The following is a 14,643-nucleotide window of genomic DNA, read 5'->3' on the forward strand; positions in this document are numbered from 1 at the left end:
CGAAGCTTCGCGGAAGAAGCGCGCTTTGGAGGAGAATTCTGTCTCTCTTTGGTTGAAAGTCTCGATATGATTGTAGCCACGAGAACCAGCAAATGGCGAATATCTAAATAAATATTGTTTTTTAAAAACAATATTTTTTAGAGAAATGTCGTCAACCAAGCAAAAGGAAGAAATGGAAGAGCACGCTTGTGATTTGAGATCTCGAGATCTAGTTGAGCTAACACCATGCCAACTGAAACTGCAGTGTACTCCACTTGATTATGGAAATTCGAAAAGATTTGTAACTGAACTACTTCTAGATCACAACGACCTAGAAGCTATACCTGACAACATTGGTGAATTGACTAGTTTGAAAAAGTTATCCATCATAGGTAACATGCTCCTGACAATCCCAGACAGCGTTGGAATGTTGGTTAATTTGGAAGTTTTGAATTTGAATGAAAATGAAATTTACAGTTTACCAAAGACATTAAAACACTTGAGAAATTTAAGAATTTTTTCTGCAATTTCAAACAACATAAAATCAATCGAAAACGGAGTTTTCAGTGGATTGAAAAGCCTACAGGAGATCTTTCTAGATGAAAATGTACTGACAACGCTACCAAATGACTTTGGGACTTTGGAACATCTAGAGAAATTTGAATGCAGTGAGAATGAAATTTTGATGCTCCCAAATGGTTTTGGAAATTTGAAGAGGCTTCAAGTCTTGAATCTAGACTCAAACAGATTAGAAGAGCTGCCATCAGATTTCTGTGAGATGCCGAGCCTGAAAATCCTCATTTTGTCAAATAACAGTCTGTCTCTTTTACCAAGTACAATGGCATCATCCAAAAGTCTTGAGAAACTTATCCTTAGCAAGAATGATTTGTCTAGTGTTCCAAAATGGTTTGAAGAGTTGGGAAATATCAAAGAACTTGCAATTGAAGACAATGAGATTCTTGAAAAACCCTTATCTGAAAGTTTTTGTAAATCTGCAGCCAAAATTGTTTCTTTGCTGGCTGGGAGAAATTATATTTCAGACCTCCCAGACAACATTGGAACATTAGAAAATTTGAAGCATTTGCATCTTGGGAGCACCATGTTTGAGCTTGAAAGAAGTAACTTCCAAAGTGGCAACTGGCTAAAATCCCTTCCAAAAAGCTTCACACAACTTTTAAATTTAGAGAAGTTACATCTTGATGAAAATCAAATAACAGCACTTCCAAATGATTTTGGCAAGCTAAGACAATTACAGTGGTTAGATCTTGGCCAGAACCAGCTTGAGTATTTACCAGAGTCATTAGATCAACTTGAATCATTAACTTATCTCCAAGTGTCAAAAAACAGATTAAAGTCACTGCCTATGAATATTGGGAACCTGAAACACCTTATTGAACTGCGTCTGGATTCTAATTTGATAGCAATAATACCAGAATCATTTTCAAAGCTGAAAAACCTGCATTCTCTTGACTTATTCAATAACAAGCTAACAGAGTTCCCAAAAGCTATCATCTCTCTAACAAATCTCAAGAGGCTAGATGTTGAGGGAAACAATTTTTCAACTGAAAGTCTTCCAAAAATAATTAAAGAAAATGTGTACCCAGAGAGAGATGCATCATTAAAAGATAACTGGAGAGGTAAAACCAGGGAGGATAAAGTTAAATGTGACATTATTGAAATGTCAGCTACAAATGGTAAAACTGAAGAAGAAGAAGATGAAGAAGAAGAAGACCAGCCTGTTTGTTTCAATGAAACTGCATTGATAAATGCTATGAGAGCTGGGATGTCTCTTTGGAAACACCATGGAGGTTTGAATTAATAATTTTAGTCCTGATTACTCTTCAATTTTTGAAACATTAATTCAGCAACAATTTAAAGCAACATTGTTTTACCAGCTGTTAACAATATATATGTTTTTCAAAAAGGAGTCCCTTGAAAAAAATAAGTTTGTTATATGTCAAGGTTTTTTGTTGACAAAGTATCTTGATAAGCCAGGAATTTATCTAGACAGATTCGACTTTCTCTTAATATTTTGAAAATGCTACTGTCTACCAATTAAAAATCTAAGATTTCCAACAAAGCAAGATGCTGACAACATCTTTGTGCCAGTGAATTTATAACATTTACAAATTCTGATGTTTATTGGTTTCTACAATAGCCAATCCATTGATCAAGCTCTAAAAGCCTAAGTCAGAGGATGAAATACACTGTTGCAATTTTCATATTCTAGTGCTCAATGGGTATATATCAGGTTTTCACCCATGTTTTGATGATTAAATGCCCCTTTACTTGTATGTCTTATATAAACTTGGACCACATAAGTCCACTTTGTAAGCAATAAAAGTATCTGTACACAATAGTGTATGTTTGATGCCATTTGAATTAATAGCAACACTATTTATCATTAATTTTTAATTCCTAAGACTTATCAGGTTTTGCATTGGTGTCAAGACAAGCCTGAGTGTTGAATAACTAAGTTTGCTTCGAAAAAAGTTCTGATAGTGCCTGGTTTGCAATTAGGCCAAAAATAAAGCGAGGATTTCCCATTTAATGTTTTGATACTAAATTACTAAGCTTCTATGCACTAGCTTATTGAATTAGAAGCAACATGATAATTCTAAAAGTTGTCCAATCCTTTAAACCATGGGATTGAAGAGTTTTGAAGTGAGCTTAATTGTAAGTAATGCATATTTGAGAACTCTATTATTCTAATCACACTTTTTACTTAGCAGGACCTTTTTTACAATTATGAAGTTATTTTATATATGCTTCAAAAGGTATGTAAGATAGGGTATTATTTTTGTTTATTTACATTCTAACTATCATTTTAGATTCAGATAAACGAGAAGCTACTTCATCAAATAGGGAACTTCAAGAGAATGTGGAAATGCAAACACAACCACTGGGTCCATCTCAGACAAATATAGCAGACAAACACCAAGTTATAGTTAGTTCAACATGGTTGCCTTTAGAGCCAGAAGAAGACTGGGATGAGGAAATCAGAGATGAAATTTATCAAGATACTCTTGGTACCTATACTGCTAGAAAAGACTTAAGTTCATCATTAATTGATGACTTCCAGAACACAGTCAACAGATACCCACCTTGTATTCAAGCATTCTCGCCAGTTGCTTGTTATGACTCATTAGTGTACAAAAAATATAGGAATGCCAAAGAAGGTCTCAAACCTGCAGACCAAGAAGAAGGGCAGTTTGATGATGCTGATGAGTAAAATTTTTTAAGAGTTTTTGTATTCAAAAATGCTTTAAGAATTTTTCAGAAAGATATCACAATTAATTGTTTTATTTGTTTTACATTCTTGCAACACTTTTTGAAATTTGTTCAGACGGGCACACTTATATGATAAAAACTAAGCTAGAAAATTTTTGAAATTGCAAATATGATTTTTACATAATAGCAATATTTTAGAGTACGCTTTGTAGATTGGTCTGTTGTCACAGACTGCATTGACTATGACATGCGTACAGAACAAGTTATGTGTTTAATTAATTTCGTGAATTCTATAAATTTATTTTCCCCAAGCAAGCTAGAAGATAAAAAAATCTTCGCTGGCAGGTTTTAATGTGTTGACCTCAGCGCAGGACACGTCAGACAACAGGAGGGCACATGATGAACTGGAAACCCTGTTTTAGATGACTTTTTTGGCAAATGAGTCCGATTAGTTCTTGTTTTAGCCTTTCCGTTGTAAGCGTTTCAATCGTAAGAGTACATAGCATCTTATCCGCTTGATATCAAGATAATGCGTTTTAGGTCTTAAAATTTTTTAAAGTACTTATATTTCTCGCTAAAAATTTAAGTATTGTGTTGTAAGCCTGGTTGAATTGTTGTTGCTAGATGGTAGATTCTAGTTCCAACGTAATAGATTTATCCGTGTTTTGTTACATGTTTGATAATTGACAAGAAAGATACGTCAACATTATCTACGTCATTTTTTTCATTTGCGACTGCGCAGTAAGGTGGACGTGGCTTGCTAGTTTAGTTCCGTCGTTGGAAGAAGAAATGTTACAGATTTCTATAGTTTTACATCTGTAAGTGTGGATGGTTGCAGATACTATAGTTTTACATCTGTAAGTGTGTAAATTGTTTCTAAGTAGTATATTCAAAATGGGAAATTTCATGGTGACAGCGCTGAGGAAACTTTTCGGCAATCAAGAAGTTCGGATTCTCATGGTGGGCCTAGACAATGCAGGCAAAACGACAATACTATACCAGCTACGCCTTCACGAAGTCATTTCGACAGTGCCGACGATTGGTTTTAACGTAGAAACGGTAAATTATAGGAACATATCATTTACTGTTTGGGATATTGGTGGTCAGGACAAGATAAGAAATCTCTGGAGAGTTTATTTGCAAGGTTCTCAGGGATTAATCTTTGTCATCGACAGCAGTGATAAGCAGAGGCTGAATGAAGCCAAAGATGAACTTTACCGATTGTTAGAAGAAGAAGATCTTAAAGGAGCTCATGTGCTCATATTTGCTAATAAACAAGATGTAGTTGGAGCTGCCAGTGTGGCTGACATAAGGGACAAACTTGGGTTGAACAATATTCGAAGCCATAACTGGTTTGTACAGCCTGCGTGTGCATTGAAAGGAGAAGGGTTACACGATGGTCTCGACTGGTTAGCAAATCAGATTCAAGGTGTTAAGAAATAGGATATTAACATTTATAGACATTTAAGAGCTAATAATTTATATGCAGCTGTCTTCAGGTACAATCGGAATATGTTGTTATACTACATAAATTTTATCACATGGTTAGCAACAAAGAGGTTTATTCACAACTTCCAAGATTTTTAAAGTAGATAATTTTCCCACTGGAACAGCACTTGGCATATAGAAAAAGTAATGCATTCTTATGCTTTTGAGAGAGGACTAGGTGTGTAATGATATCAATTGAAATTGTATCTATAGTTAAAGACAGTTTTCTAATTGTCATTATCAGTCTTCAGGGCTTTGTAATCAGTTGTCAATTTTCTCACTGTTTTCACTTTTATAATCTCTAGAAAGACAGTATGCATTGTCAGGTTTTTTGGCCCCAAATATTGCAATGGCTAGTCATATACTGCATATTTTGAATACATGTAATAATTCCTTCAAAGATGCATGCATCATTAACCTGATTTAGTATTGGCTAGACAAAAGTTCTACAACCAATTAACACAAGCGTGAAGCATCTAAGATCTAACCAGCAGCAATTATTACCAAACAGCCAAATTTTGATAAGAATTTTAGATTTATTTACGTTTGTGGACAAGTTCATTCCATTTGGAAGTGCATTCCAGATCCTTGGACCCAAGTAACTGAGCCACTTTATGCCATAACTGAGCCACTTTATGCCATAACTGAGCCACTTTATGCCGTAACTGGTAGTTTTCACCATAGGAATGTTTACCTTTTGTCAAGCATTGTTCTAGTTTATGTTAATTCAAATATTTCACCTCGTGCAGCTCTTGATTTGACCTAATTGTGAATATGAAAGCTTCTTCTAGTTTTTTTATGCAGCCAAAATTCTCCTGCAATGAAAGATTTGAAATCAATCTTAGAATAACTTTTATAAATTCTATTGCATGACAATAACCTAAATAGAAATGATGATAATCAACTGCATAAATTATAAAACTTGCAATAATTTTATTGGTCTGCCAAACTCGTACGTTCGGCTATGTTCTGCATACAAGACCATGACACACCTATAGCACTATGTTCCAATCTGATATAAGAATGTAGTTTCAGTACTATATCTATGTACCTAGACCCCTTAGATTCATTATCATGATGAATTTCTGAATAAAATATTGTAAACTTTCCTCTAATTAGTAAAAGTAGTGGCATAGAAAGTTAATTTACCTACAGTATAATCCGTTTATAACAAACTTTAAGAGACCGGCAGGTTAAGTACATTATTGTCACTATCTAAAAACCATACTTTCAACTAAATTTCTACAGGCTAAACAGTATGAAGAAGTCTGTAAAGAATTTCTGAAAATCATTTTTCATCCAATAGTTGTTGACTGCAATTTTGCTCAACATCTTCAATGTTTCGTCGGCATTAGACAAATCCAAAAACTCACAAAAAATTCCTGTGGAAGTTGGATGGCACTTGATAGGGAACAATACAACAATATGAAACAATCACACACATGGTCATGGTTTCATTTATTCCTATGATGGAAAGCATCTTGGCACAATAAGTGATGCAACAAAATGGATTTTTAACAAAGAAGACACAAAGTTAAGCTGATGGAATTTGTTTAGAAGAGTGGATGAAGAAGTATGCTTAAACCAAAAGTATGCTATAAACGGGTACATTATAAGTGGGGTACTTTCTTAATGTTTAGTACTGACCTTTTACCTAGTACACCAGTAAGTTATTTTGAAAGTATGTTATAACCGAGTACATTACAACAGCATTATCAAGTCCATTATTTGAAATTGCAAATTAAAACATAAAAGTTGTGCCTAAGAAGGTATAAACAGCTAGACGGAAGAGCAATCACGGGTTTCCAGACAACTGAAAAGCATTTTCAGTCCATTAAAAGTTCTTGTTTAAAAGCTTTAAGTTTATTTAAGATTAGCAACCATTTGAATTTCTAAGCAGGCTACAACTGGAATCCTCCTACCCCATTTTAACTCGCAAAGGATTTACAACTTTTGAAATCTTGTAAAGTCCCAAGTTTTTATCCTGAATTCCTAAAGACATCAAAAAATTTTGTGAAAAGGTCCTGAATTTCTAAATGAAGAATGTCTATGGATACTGGAAGGCTTGGTGATACTACCTGAAACAAACAAAATGTGCGTTTTATGTATATTTTTTACTATGAACTTTCACTTTGGTGCAATCTGTGGATCAAAAGATTGCAAACCTTTTCTGTTGAGTGTCCACTGGGAGGCAACATTAACGAGACCTTTTCGACCTCGAATTCACCTAAAGCCAAGTAGAATTATGAGGGCAGCGGCAGAATCTGAATTAACAAGAACAAAAATCTTTGAATCTTCAAAAACCTCTAACTAATTTCAAGCATTTAATTCGTTTAAGAGAACCACCATGTTTTGAAATAAAAAAACACCAAAGCGTTTATTATTGATTCATTATTGCATTTGGGATTGGCTGCTGATTCTTCATAAAATGTATTGTAGATCGTACAACCCTATAAAGTGTGACGTCATTAAAATATATTTTTAGATTTTTTAACTTTTGACATTAGAACTTTAAAAACACCACGATAAACCTCTAAATTTGGAAAATCAGTTATACATCTGTTCATAATTAGTTGAGATATAGAAGCTTACAAATGTTTTTGAAAGCTTTCTGAACAAAATTTTAAAGGATCTTGTTTTTCTGGGAATAGGTAATTGAAAGACCAAATTGATTCGTTTCTCAAGTAGCATCTTTTCTTTCCTTGTCAACAGTAATCAAATTTGTAAATTGGCTTAATTAGCGCCGGGTAACCAGGAAGAGTCGTGTCATTCTGATCGTAAATCATAAAACACCGCCTCTGTGAAAAATCTTAAATACGAAATGAATAGGAGCTGTTGTTTTCAATCAGAATCTGGTTCATTCGAAGAAAATCAGGTATGAAAATTGCCAGTTTGTCAAGATTAAGTGCAATGTAAGGATGCGTGTAAGGATAACCTTCGTGGTAATACTATGATACTCAATTATTAATGCAGGCACATTCAAAAGGTCTATGACGTTTCTTGCACTGAAATGGGTTAAAATTGACACTGAAAAGCATAAACTTAAGCTATTTGGATGTAGAAGCATCGTTTTCAATCATTTGCAATTTCAAGTGTATTGTAAACTGATTGATGGACTTGTATGGTTTTAATCATTTTGCATAAAAAGTAATTGTGAATGCATCCAGACGCACTAATATGAACTTGTTTATAGGATTTACTGTCTAGTTCACATTCGTCACTTATCAATGAATTTTTCTCAAAGGTGAAATCCTTTAAAAGACAATGAACACCACTCGCAGCTTCTCACAAAGTACCATCATACTCCTGGTGACCCTGTATATCTTCCTGATGGTAACAGTGTCTCTGAGCCATCCAACAAGGCGAGATCAGCGCCACAAGCAATCGATTGGTTTAAGAGTATTACAGGTTGCTATGAGTTTCTTCCTTTTTTCCGTCTACAGTTCGCAGATCTGCATTGCTTTTTGTGATTACAGGTTTATAGCCTATTTTGTTCACAACAGTGTGTACAAATGTAACAACGACAATAGCTAATTTTGTTTAGTGGTGACGCAATAAGAAACATATCGTTTGAAGTTTGGTCTTGTATACAATTTGATAAAAAGTATATTTCCAGACAAGCCAAGGCCTCCTTCCCATCACAGACAAACACTGTAATTTGTTACTTGTTCTAAACAACGAACCAATGCGAAGCTACAGAAACATAATAGCAAACTTCAGGCCTTTCGCTGGTAGCTCAGTCGGTTTTTAACACAGCTATCTAATTTTTCAAACTGAGTGTTCATCTATACTTTGATTTGATGGTCCAAATCCTCAAAAAAGATTTTTTATAAAATTAAATTTTTGTACTACCGTTTCTTTTCTAGAACAAACAGTTGAGATTTTTCAAGGCTTTAATTCATTACTATTAAGTTCCACGCTACATGATGTTGAGAATGTCTTGAAATGTCACCAGCAGCTTGCCTTAAAGGGGGAACCTTGAATTTTTCGGACTATTCTCTCTCCGATACTGAAATATTTCTCTTAGGCAATGGCCTTTAGTTTTGTATCAACAGAAATGTCTCGAAAAATCAACAGAGAGGAACGTTTTCCTGAAGTCGAAATTCTACACACTTAACTTACCGAGTCTGAGATTTCAGACTCATTGAAATTGAACAAAATTACGAGTCCTACTAAGCGTATGCTTATGGTGGTCCCTTCGACCACTCCGACTATCTTTTACAAAGAAAGATTACATGTTGTTATATTGAATTCTTTGCAGTTTTAGACCATAAACCGTTCGTAATATATTTTAACATATCTTGTTTATAGAGAACAAAAAGATCACCGACTTGCTGCCAATTTTGTCCTTGCATGACTAACGAAGACTGCCAGCCATGCAATAGAGAATGTCGAGCATACTTTGGAACCTCTTATTGCCTGCAGGATAACCCTGGACTGCCGGTAGACTAAAAACTGTGAAAATGACTGTAATCCGAGAACTGTACGCTAATCGCAGCATAAAGCTTTTAAAGAAATTGCTGTATCTGGTGTAACTATAAATTGGCTTATAAAAGAGGAAGAATATTGATGTGATTTACATTTGTTTCTAGAGACAAAGAAGAGATGAAAATTGCTGCTTGTTTTGCCCTTGTGATTCACAGTCAATATGTCAACCATGCGACTTCAAATGTGTGCCTTTTTATCATGAAACATCAGTTTGTATTCAAAAAAGCAAAGGAAAGCCTACAGATTAAGACAACACTCTTGAATTCGTTTTCAATTCGTTTTTAATTCATATGTACTATCTTGTCAATGTATTTTGACACTTTTAATCTTGACGATGGCTTGTGTCTCATTTGAAATTAACGATATGAAATCAAATTTGCAAACTTCTGACTAAGCATTTTCTCGTACAATTTTTCTTCTGTTGGTTTGTTTTCCAAGTCTGTTTTCCAAGTCATGCTACGAATTTCTCAAATTTCGGTAGGCCATGTACTACCCTGAGTGCCAGAGCCTTACCAATGTTTTTTAATTTCAGACAGGGCTCCTCTTGATAGCATAATGCGTTTAGCTGATTGAATTACCCTGTAAAATAATTTATTGTTATTATTATTATTGTGACTCACCGTTTTATCAGAATGTGATTACGTCTGCTCCTATGCGTCTGCCCCACTCTACGAAAATAAAGCCAGGATGAGCCGGCAGTACAGTACTATCACAAGCAAAGGTTGAAGGCAGAGGACTCTTCTCATTATCAAATTAGGTTGAATTTTATCCAATATTACAGAGATGAAGTTAACAAAATGACTTAAGTGAATTTCTGAATCTAAGTATAAAATTGAAGCATTAAAAAGTGTTTTCAATACAGCAGTATTCCATACATGTCACACATGCACGCAAACTAATTTCACCAAAAATACGCCGATAACACCATCACGCAAAGATACCTAGTACCCCCAGTTTAATTGTGTTCAGTCAAGATATTTCAATACGTTTCTGTTTTTAATGAATTATCAAAGGTGCTCACGAATTTCTGGATACTGAAGTAGGAAAAGTAATCTCACCAGATGATATGTTTTTCCTTAAAACATATACAGCAACACATAATTTAAATGTCGAAGTAGAAGAACAATAGAAAATGTTTATTTAGTCGCTACTCCATAAACTCAATCCTTAAATCTGTTGTCATTTGCTGAGAAAATTTGAATGTTTGCTCTGTATGCAGGGGGCTCTTCCAAAACATTTACCCTAAAAACAATAGCAAATGTAGAAAAAAGCTTAAGATTTGGTATTCATCATCATCATAACCATCGCCGTTTTCATTTTAGAATTACATTTAACGACACTAGGGCTCATTTCTACGCCTTTATGACACAGAAATTGAATTCGATGTCTTTTGGATGATTAAGGTATAAACTAAATTTGTTTTTCAACTAGTTGTGATAAACTGGTCCATCTTGATATGACACCGCAATATGAAAGAGGAGTTTTCTTACACCATTAACTCGGGTAAATTTTGATACAAGTTTCTTAAAGCAAGTATTTTGTTAACTGACTTGCATGTACTAAATTTGTTTATTTAAAACTAGCCAAATTATTTTATATGATCTGGTAAACATTTTATGATCGAATTCTTATTGACTTCATGTTCCACGTGATTCCAATGAATCTCTTTAGTACTAGATCCTCGACGGATGTTGTTCATTACAAACTGAATTGATTTTCTGAATGTAAACCGTAAATAATTTCATTAATGAATATAATAAATGAGATGGGTCCCATAACTGTTCCCTGTGGAACCCAAGAAAGAACGTCCATCACATCACATTTATTTCAATCCTTGGTGACAGGAGGCATTCCATCGATTACAAAGTCTCCACATTTTTAACTTCCGTAAACTTTTGCGGTGTGAAACTTGTCAAAGGCCTTAAAATGGTCGAAAAAGAAACGAGAATTTATTGCCTGACACAAGCGATTAACTTAAGACAAAAACTCGGCTTTAAATGAAACGTTTTACTTGAAAAATGTTATTTGTCGCTATCGGTAATTATACTAATACCCTCAAGATGATTATACAAATAAGATTTGATTGTGTGTTCACAGATTTGCAAGGAACTGATGGAAATGACATTGATCTCATAATTAGATGAATCACTTTTAGGCCCCTTTTATACAAATGAATGATAGCCGTCTTCCAACCGTCTGGTATATCAGAAGATCTTAACAATGTTTCGATTAAAATCATTTAATAATTACAGCAATAGTTGTTTGTGGCTAACTTAATTATGCCGGTGAGACTTGCACCTATGCCTTCAATGAGCTTTCTTACTCCTTCCTTGATAATATCTATGTCATCCATCAAAAGGATGTTTGGGGCCTGAAATTTAGTCTCACTTTGATCATTATGCTAAAGTTTTTCTAAAAAGTGGCATTCAATATATTTAAACTATAATCTTTGTTTCGGATTCAATATGTTTCACTAGAAGACACTTGATAGATGATTTGCAAATCTTTTTTATTTGTGCAGAATATTCGGATAATTATTATTCATACCGGGTACTTTTTAATAGATCAGTCAAATAGGTTTCTTCAAGTTGATTATACCGAAGGAAAGTATAATCACAAAGTTATAATCACAAAGTAAGAATAACTGTGGTCTAATATTCCTAGTCTTGTTAAAGTTCATCTGCACCAAGCATAAGCGTAAAATCTTGATTGGCTAGGAAAGGAATCACCGCTACGGGAATCGTCTTTGAACTGAACCAATAAGGACATATTCCGGACGAGAGCATTTCATTCTAAATGTCAATGAACACAGGTTTTAATATTAGCTTTATCGGGAAAGAGTAATTTTTTTCGTTTTTTCAGTCTAAAATGGTGATTAATCCATGTTGAGAAAAAAAAGGTGACGACGAACAATGAAGTCAGAATGATCAACAATAAATCTCTAGGAAGTCAAAACTCAATGGTATCGTAATTCATTTAGCAATTATAGAAAATTACAAAAACAACTGACAAATTAAAGCTCGAATATTGGGTACTTCTGAATCAATGAGATCTTGGTAAACAAAGTTGATTTAAATTTGTTTCGTCACCCTAAACATGGACAACTTAATTAGTTAATTAAAGAAATTATCAAGCAGTTATGACTGTAACCAGGATGGAGCATGTTGTTTCTTCAGGAATTTTTTAATGGCTCACAATTTGTACAAGTTGCTGGATACTATTAATGTCCAGAGAATCAGAATAATTGTATGCGTAGGAACAATATATTTCTTTGATAACAGGAGATACCTGCATCTCAAATTCAAAACAGACAGGCGATAGACCGGCAAGGTTTTAAGCAAAGCACAAGTTCAATTGCGGATAAGATAACAGTGTCCAACCGAACTAGATACGATGCATAATCTTCAGTTTTTCTTTCTGTGGATGACGCTGATACTCTCAACAAGCCTGATTCATGCAAGGCCTCAACATTTACAGAATGAAAATGAGCAAGGTGAAGACAACAACTCACAGGTTTGTTCACGCAGAATATTTCTTTGTTTATAATTCTTAGCTTAATTCATTCAAGCTTGGATTTATCTCTACATCAAAGGATACTGCTGTTTTTATCAAAGGCAGACACTTGATAAAACGTTCCAGTCAAGGTGGCATGATATTTGTAACTTGCTTAAATACAATATGTTTGATAAGTTTTGTTGTTTTTGTTATTTAATGGTTTAATATACCATTTGTCTGCGTCGTGGGCAAACGACATTTTTCTCTCGATTTCACAGTCATGCCTAAGTAAAAAAGCGAAAAATGTGCTTCGTGAAGACTTTTTATTATTATATGGCCTTGAAAGATGAACAATAACACTGCGATAAAAGTCTAAAAGCATTGATAGGGAAATATTTTGTAGTGTAGCCACAACAGATGGCATCAATAATCTTTATAAAGGTAATCGTTAAATATAAGAACAAAATTTGTAATTTGTGGACATTGTTAGGAGCTGAAACTTTCCTAGTTGCAAATGTCAAAAGATGATTGGAGCAATACCAATGTAGACTTTGTCTATAAACGAATGGTATTGATTTGGGTCAAGGTAGTTTCGCATAAAGCATAAAGAAATAAAGCAAAGGGTTTCGATCGTTAATCAAAAAATTACTGCTATACGCTATTGGAAACTTGTTATGCATTTGTTGTGAAAAGCTGCATTCTTCGTTTTTCTGCAAACATCTTTGCTACGCTTTTTTATGATAACGTCCTTGAGCACCTCTGTGACCATACTTGAGTGTTTTTTGCATTCTCCGACACTTCTCAACAAGAACTGGGCATTTTTTTTTCGGGTAGGCAATCCTGACCAAAGTTTTGAGGTAGAGATGTAGCCTATTATTTTGCTGACACCAAGATGTCGTTTGACCAAGGTAACATGAGTTTGGGCAAGTAAAAAGCAGTTAAGCAAAGGTTTATTGTAGCAAGGACAGTTTAACTCCTTCGATGTTTTCCTTATCAAACGATGGCTCCATGGTTTCTGCAAATTGCTACGTCATTAGTTGTACAGGAGAAGGCATGTTTTGCAAATTCTGGCAGTACTACAGGCACGACGTTGCAAATAGATTTACACAAATTTTTCTGGTTAAATGTTGGCCTTTTCAATAACTATTTTATTTTTTTGCAGAGTTCAAGCTGCTACCTCCTCTTTCCTTGTACCAAGCAAGCTGACTGTGATCCTTGCAAGTTTAACTGTATGCTATATGGTGGCAAATTTGTCTGCTTATATAGGCCAAACGCGCTTCCTTCGTCAACTAGCTACCAGGGTGATTTCGATCAGGAAGGCGGATTGAACTGAGATAAACATAAAAAGATGCGAGTTTCTGTTTAAATGAAAAGCTGTAAATATGTACGATCTGTATTTAATTATATTTGAGCAAATATCATAATCTGTGTCAAAAGTCTTAGGAAGGTGCTGTTGTTTAGTTGTTGGTTTAAAAATTTCTACTGTTAGAAAAGACAAACTCTGCATTCCAGATCCCTAAAAGCATTGCTGTTTATAGAGCCATAACTACCTGTAAAATAATTCATTGATAATATCTTCGAGGTAATATCTTGGACCTCACCGAGTCTCAGACTTTGCATAAAGCAAAATTGCTGGTAAGGAGAGAAGGGAATGCAGTGTAAAATATTAAAAAATTTAACGCAGTTTAGCAACACTTTTGGCAAGGATTTCAAATGTGAAAGAAAATCTTTAAGAAGTGTAACAATGTAATAATAGAAATTGCGTTCAATTTATCTCAAGTTGTCTTTCTAGCCATACGTTTAGAGCTACTTACCTGTGTCAAGTACGACAGTTGAAAATTCATGATTATCGAGCATCGTTAATTATTTGGATATGAGTACTGTTTTTTTTAATTTTCACTTTGAAGTAAGGTTTTATATCGTCTTTAATGTGACAAAAAACCTTTAAGGTATTTCTAATAT

The 14,643-nt window shown here is 34.3% G+C and overlaps 2 protein-coding genes and 1 long non-coding RNA gene across 3 annotated transcripts; all 3 read left to right on the forward strand.

Moving 5' to 3' along the window:
- Positions 1-25: 25 nt before the first annotated feature.
- LOC135691927 (uncharacterized) lies at positions 26-3,919 on the forward strand. Its single transcript, XM_065209929.2, has 2 exons — positions 26-1,787; positions 2,811-3,919. The coding sequence occupies exons 1-2, from the start codon at positions 146-148 to the stop codon at positions 3,209-3,211; spliced, it is 2,043 nt and encodes a 680-aa protein (XP_065066001.2). The 5' UTR covers positions 26-145; the 3' UTR covers positions 3,212-3,919.
- A 41-nt stretch (positions 3,920-3,960) lies between these two features.
- Positions 3,961-5,483, forward strand: LOC135691936 (ADP-ribosylation factor 3). Its single transcript, XM_065209940.2, has one exon. It carries the CDS (start codon positions 4,105-4,107, stop codon positions 4,651-4,653), a length of 549 nt encoding a protein of 182 aa, XP_065066012.1. The 5' UTR covers positions 3,961-4,104; the 3' UTR covers positions 4,654-5,483.
- Positions 5,484-11,935: 6,452 nt separating this feature from the next.
- LOC148958632 (uncharacterized) lies at positions 11,936-14,643 on the forward strand. The gene is made up of 2 exons (XR_016144507.1): positions 11,936-12,699; positions 13,844-14,643. It is a non-coding gene; the product is annotated as an uncharacterized LOC148958632 (long non-coding RNA).

This window comes from Rhopilema esculentum, chromosome 13 (genome assembly GCF_057945365.1).
Source record: "Rhopilema esculentum isolate cy_ngs chromosome 13, ASM5794536v1, whole genome shotgun sequence".
NCBI classification, from domain to species: domain Eukaryota; kingdom Metazoa; phylum Cnidaria; class Scyphozoa; order Rhizostomeae; family Rhizostomatidae; genus Rhopilema; species Rhopilema esculentum.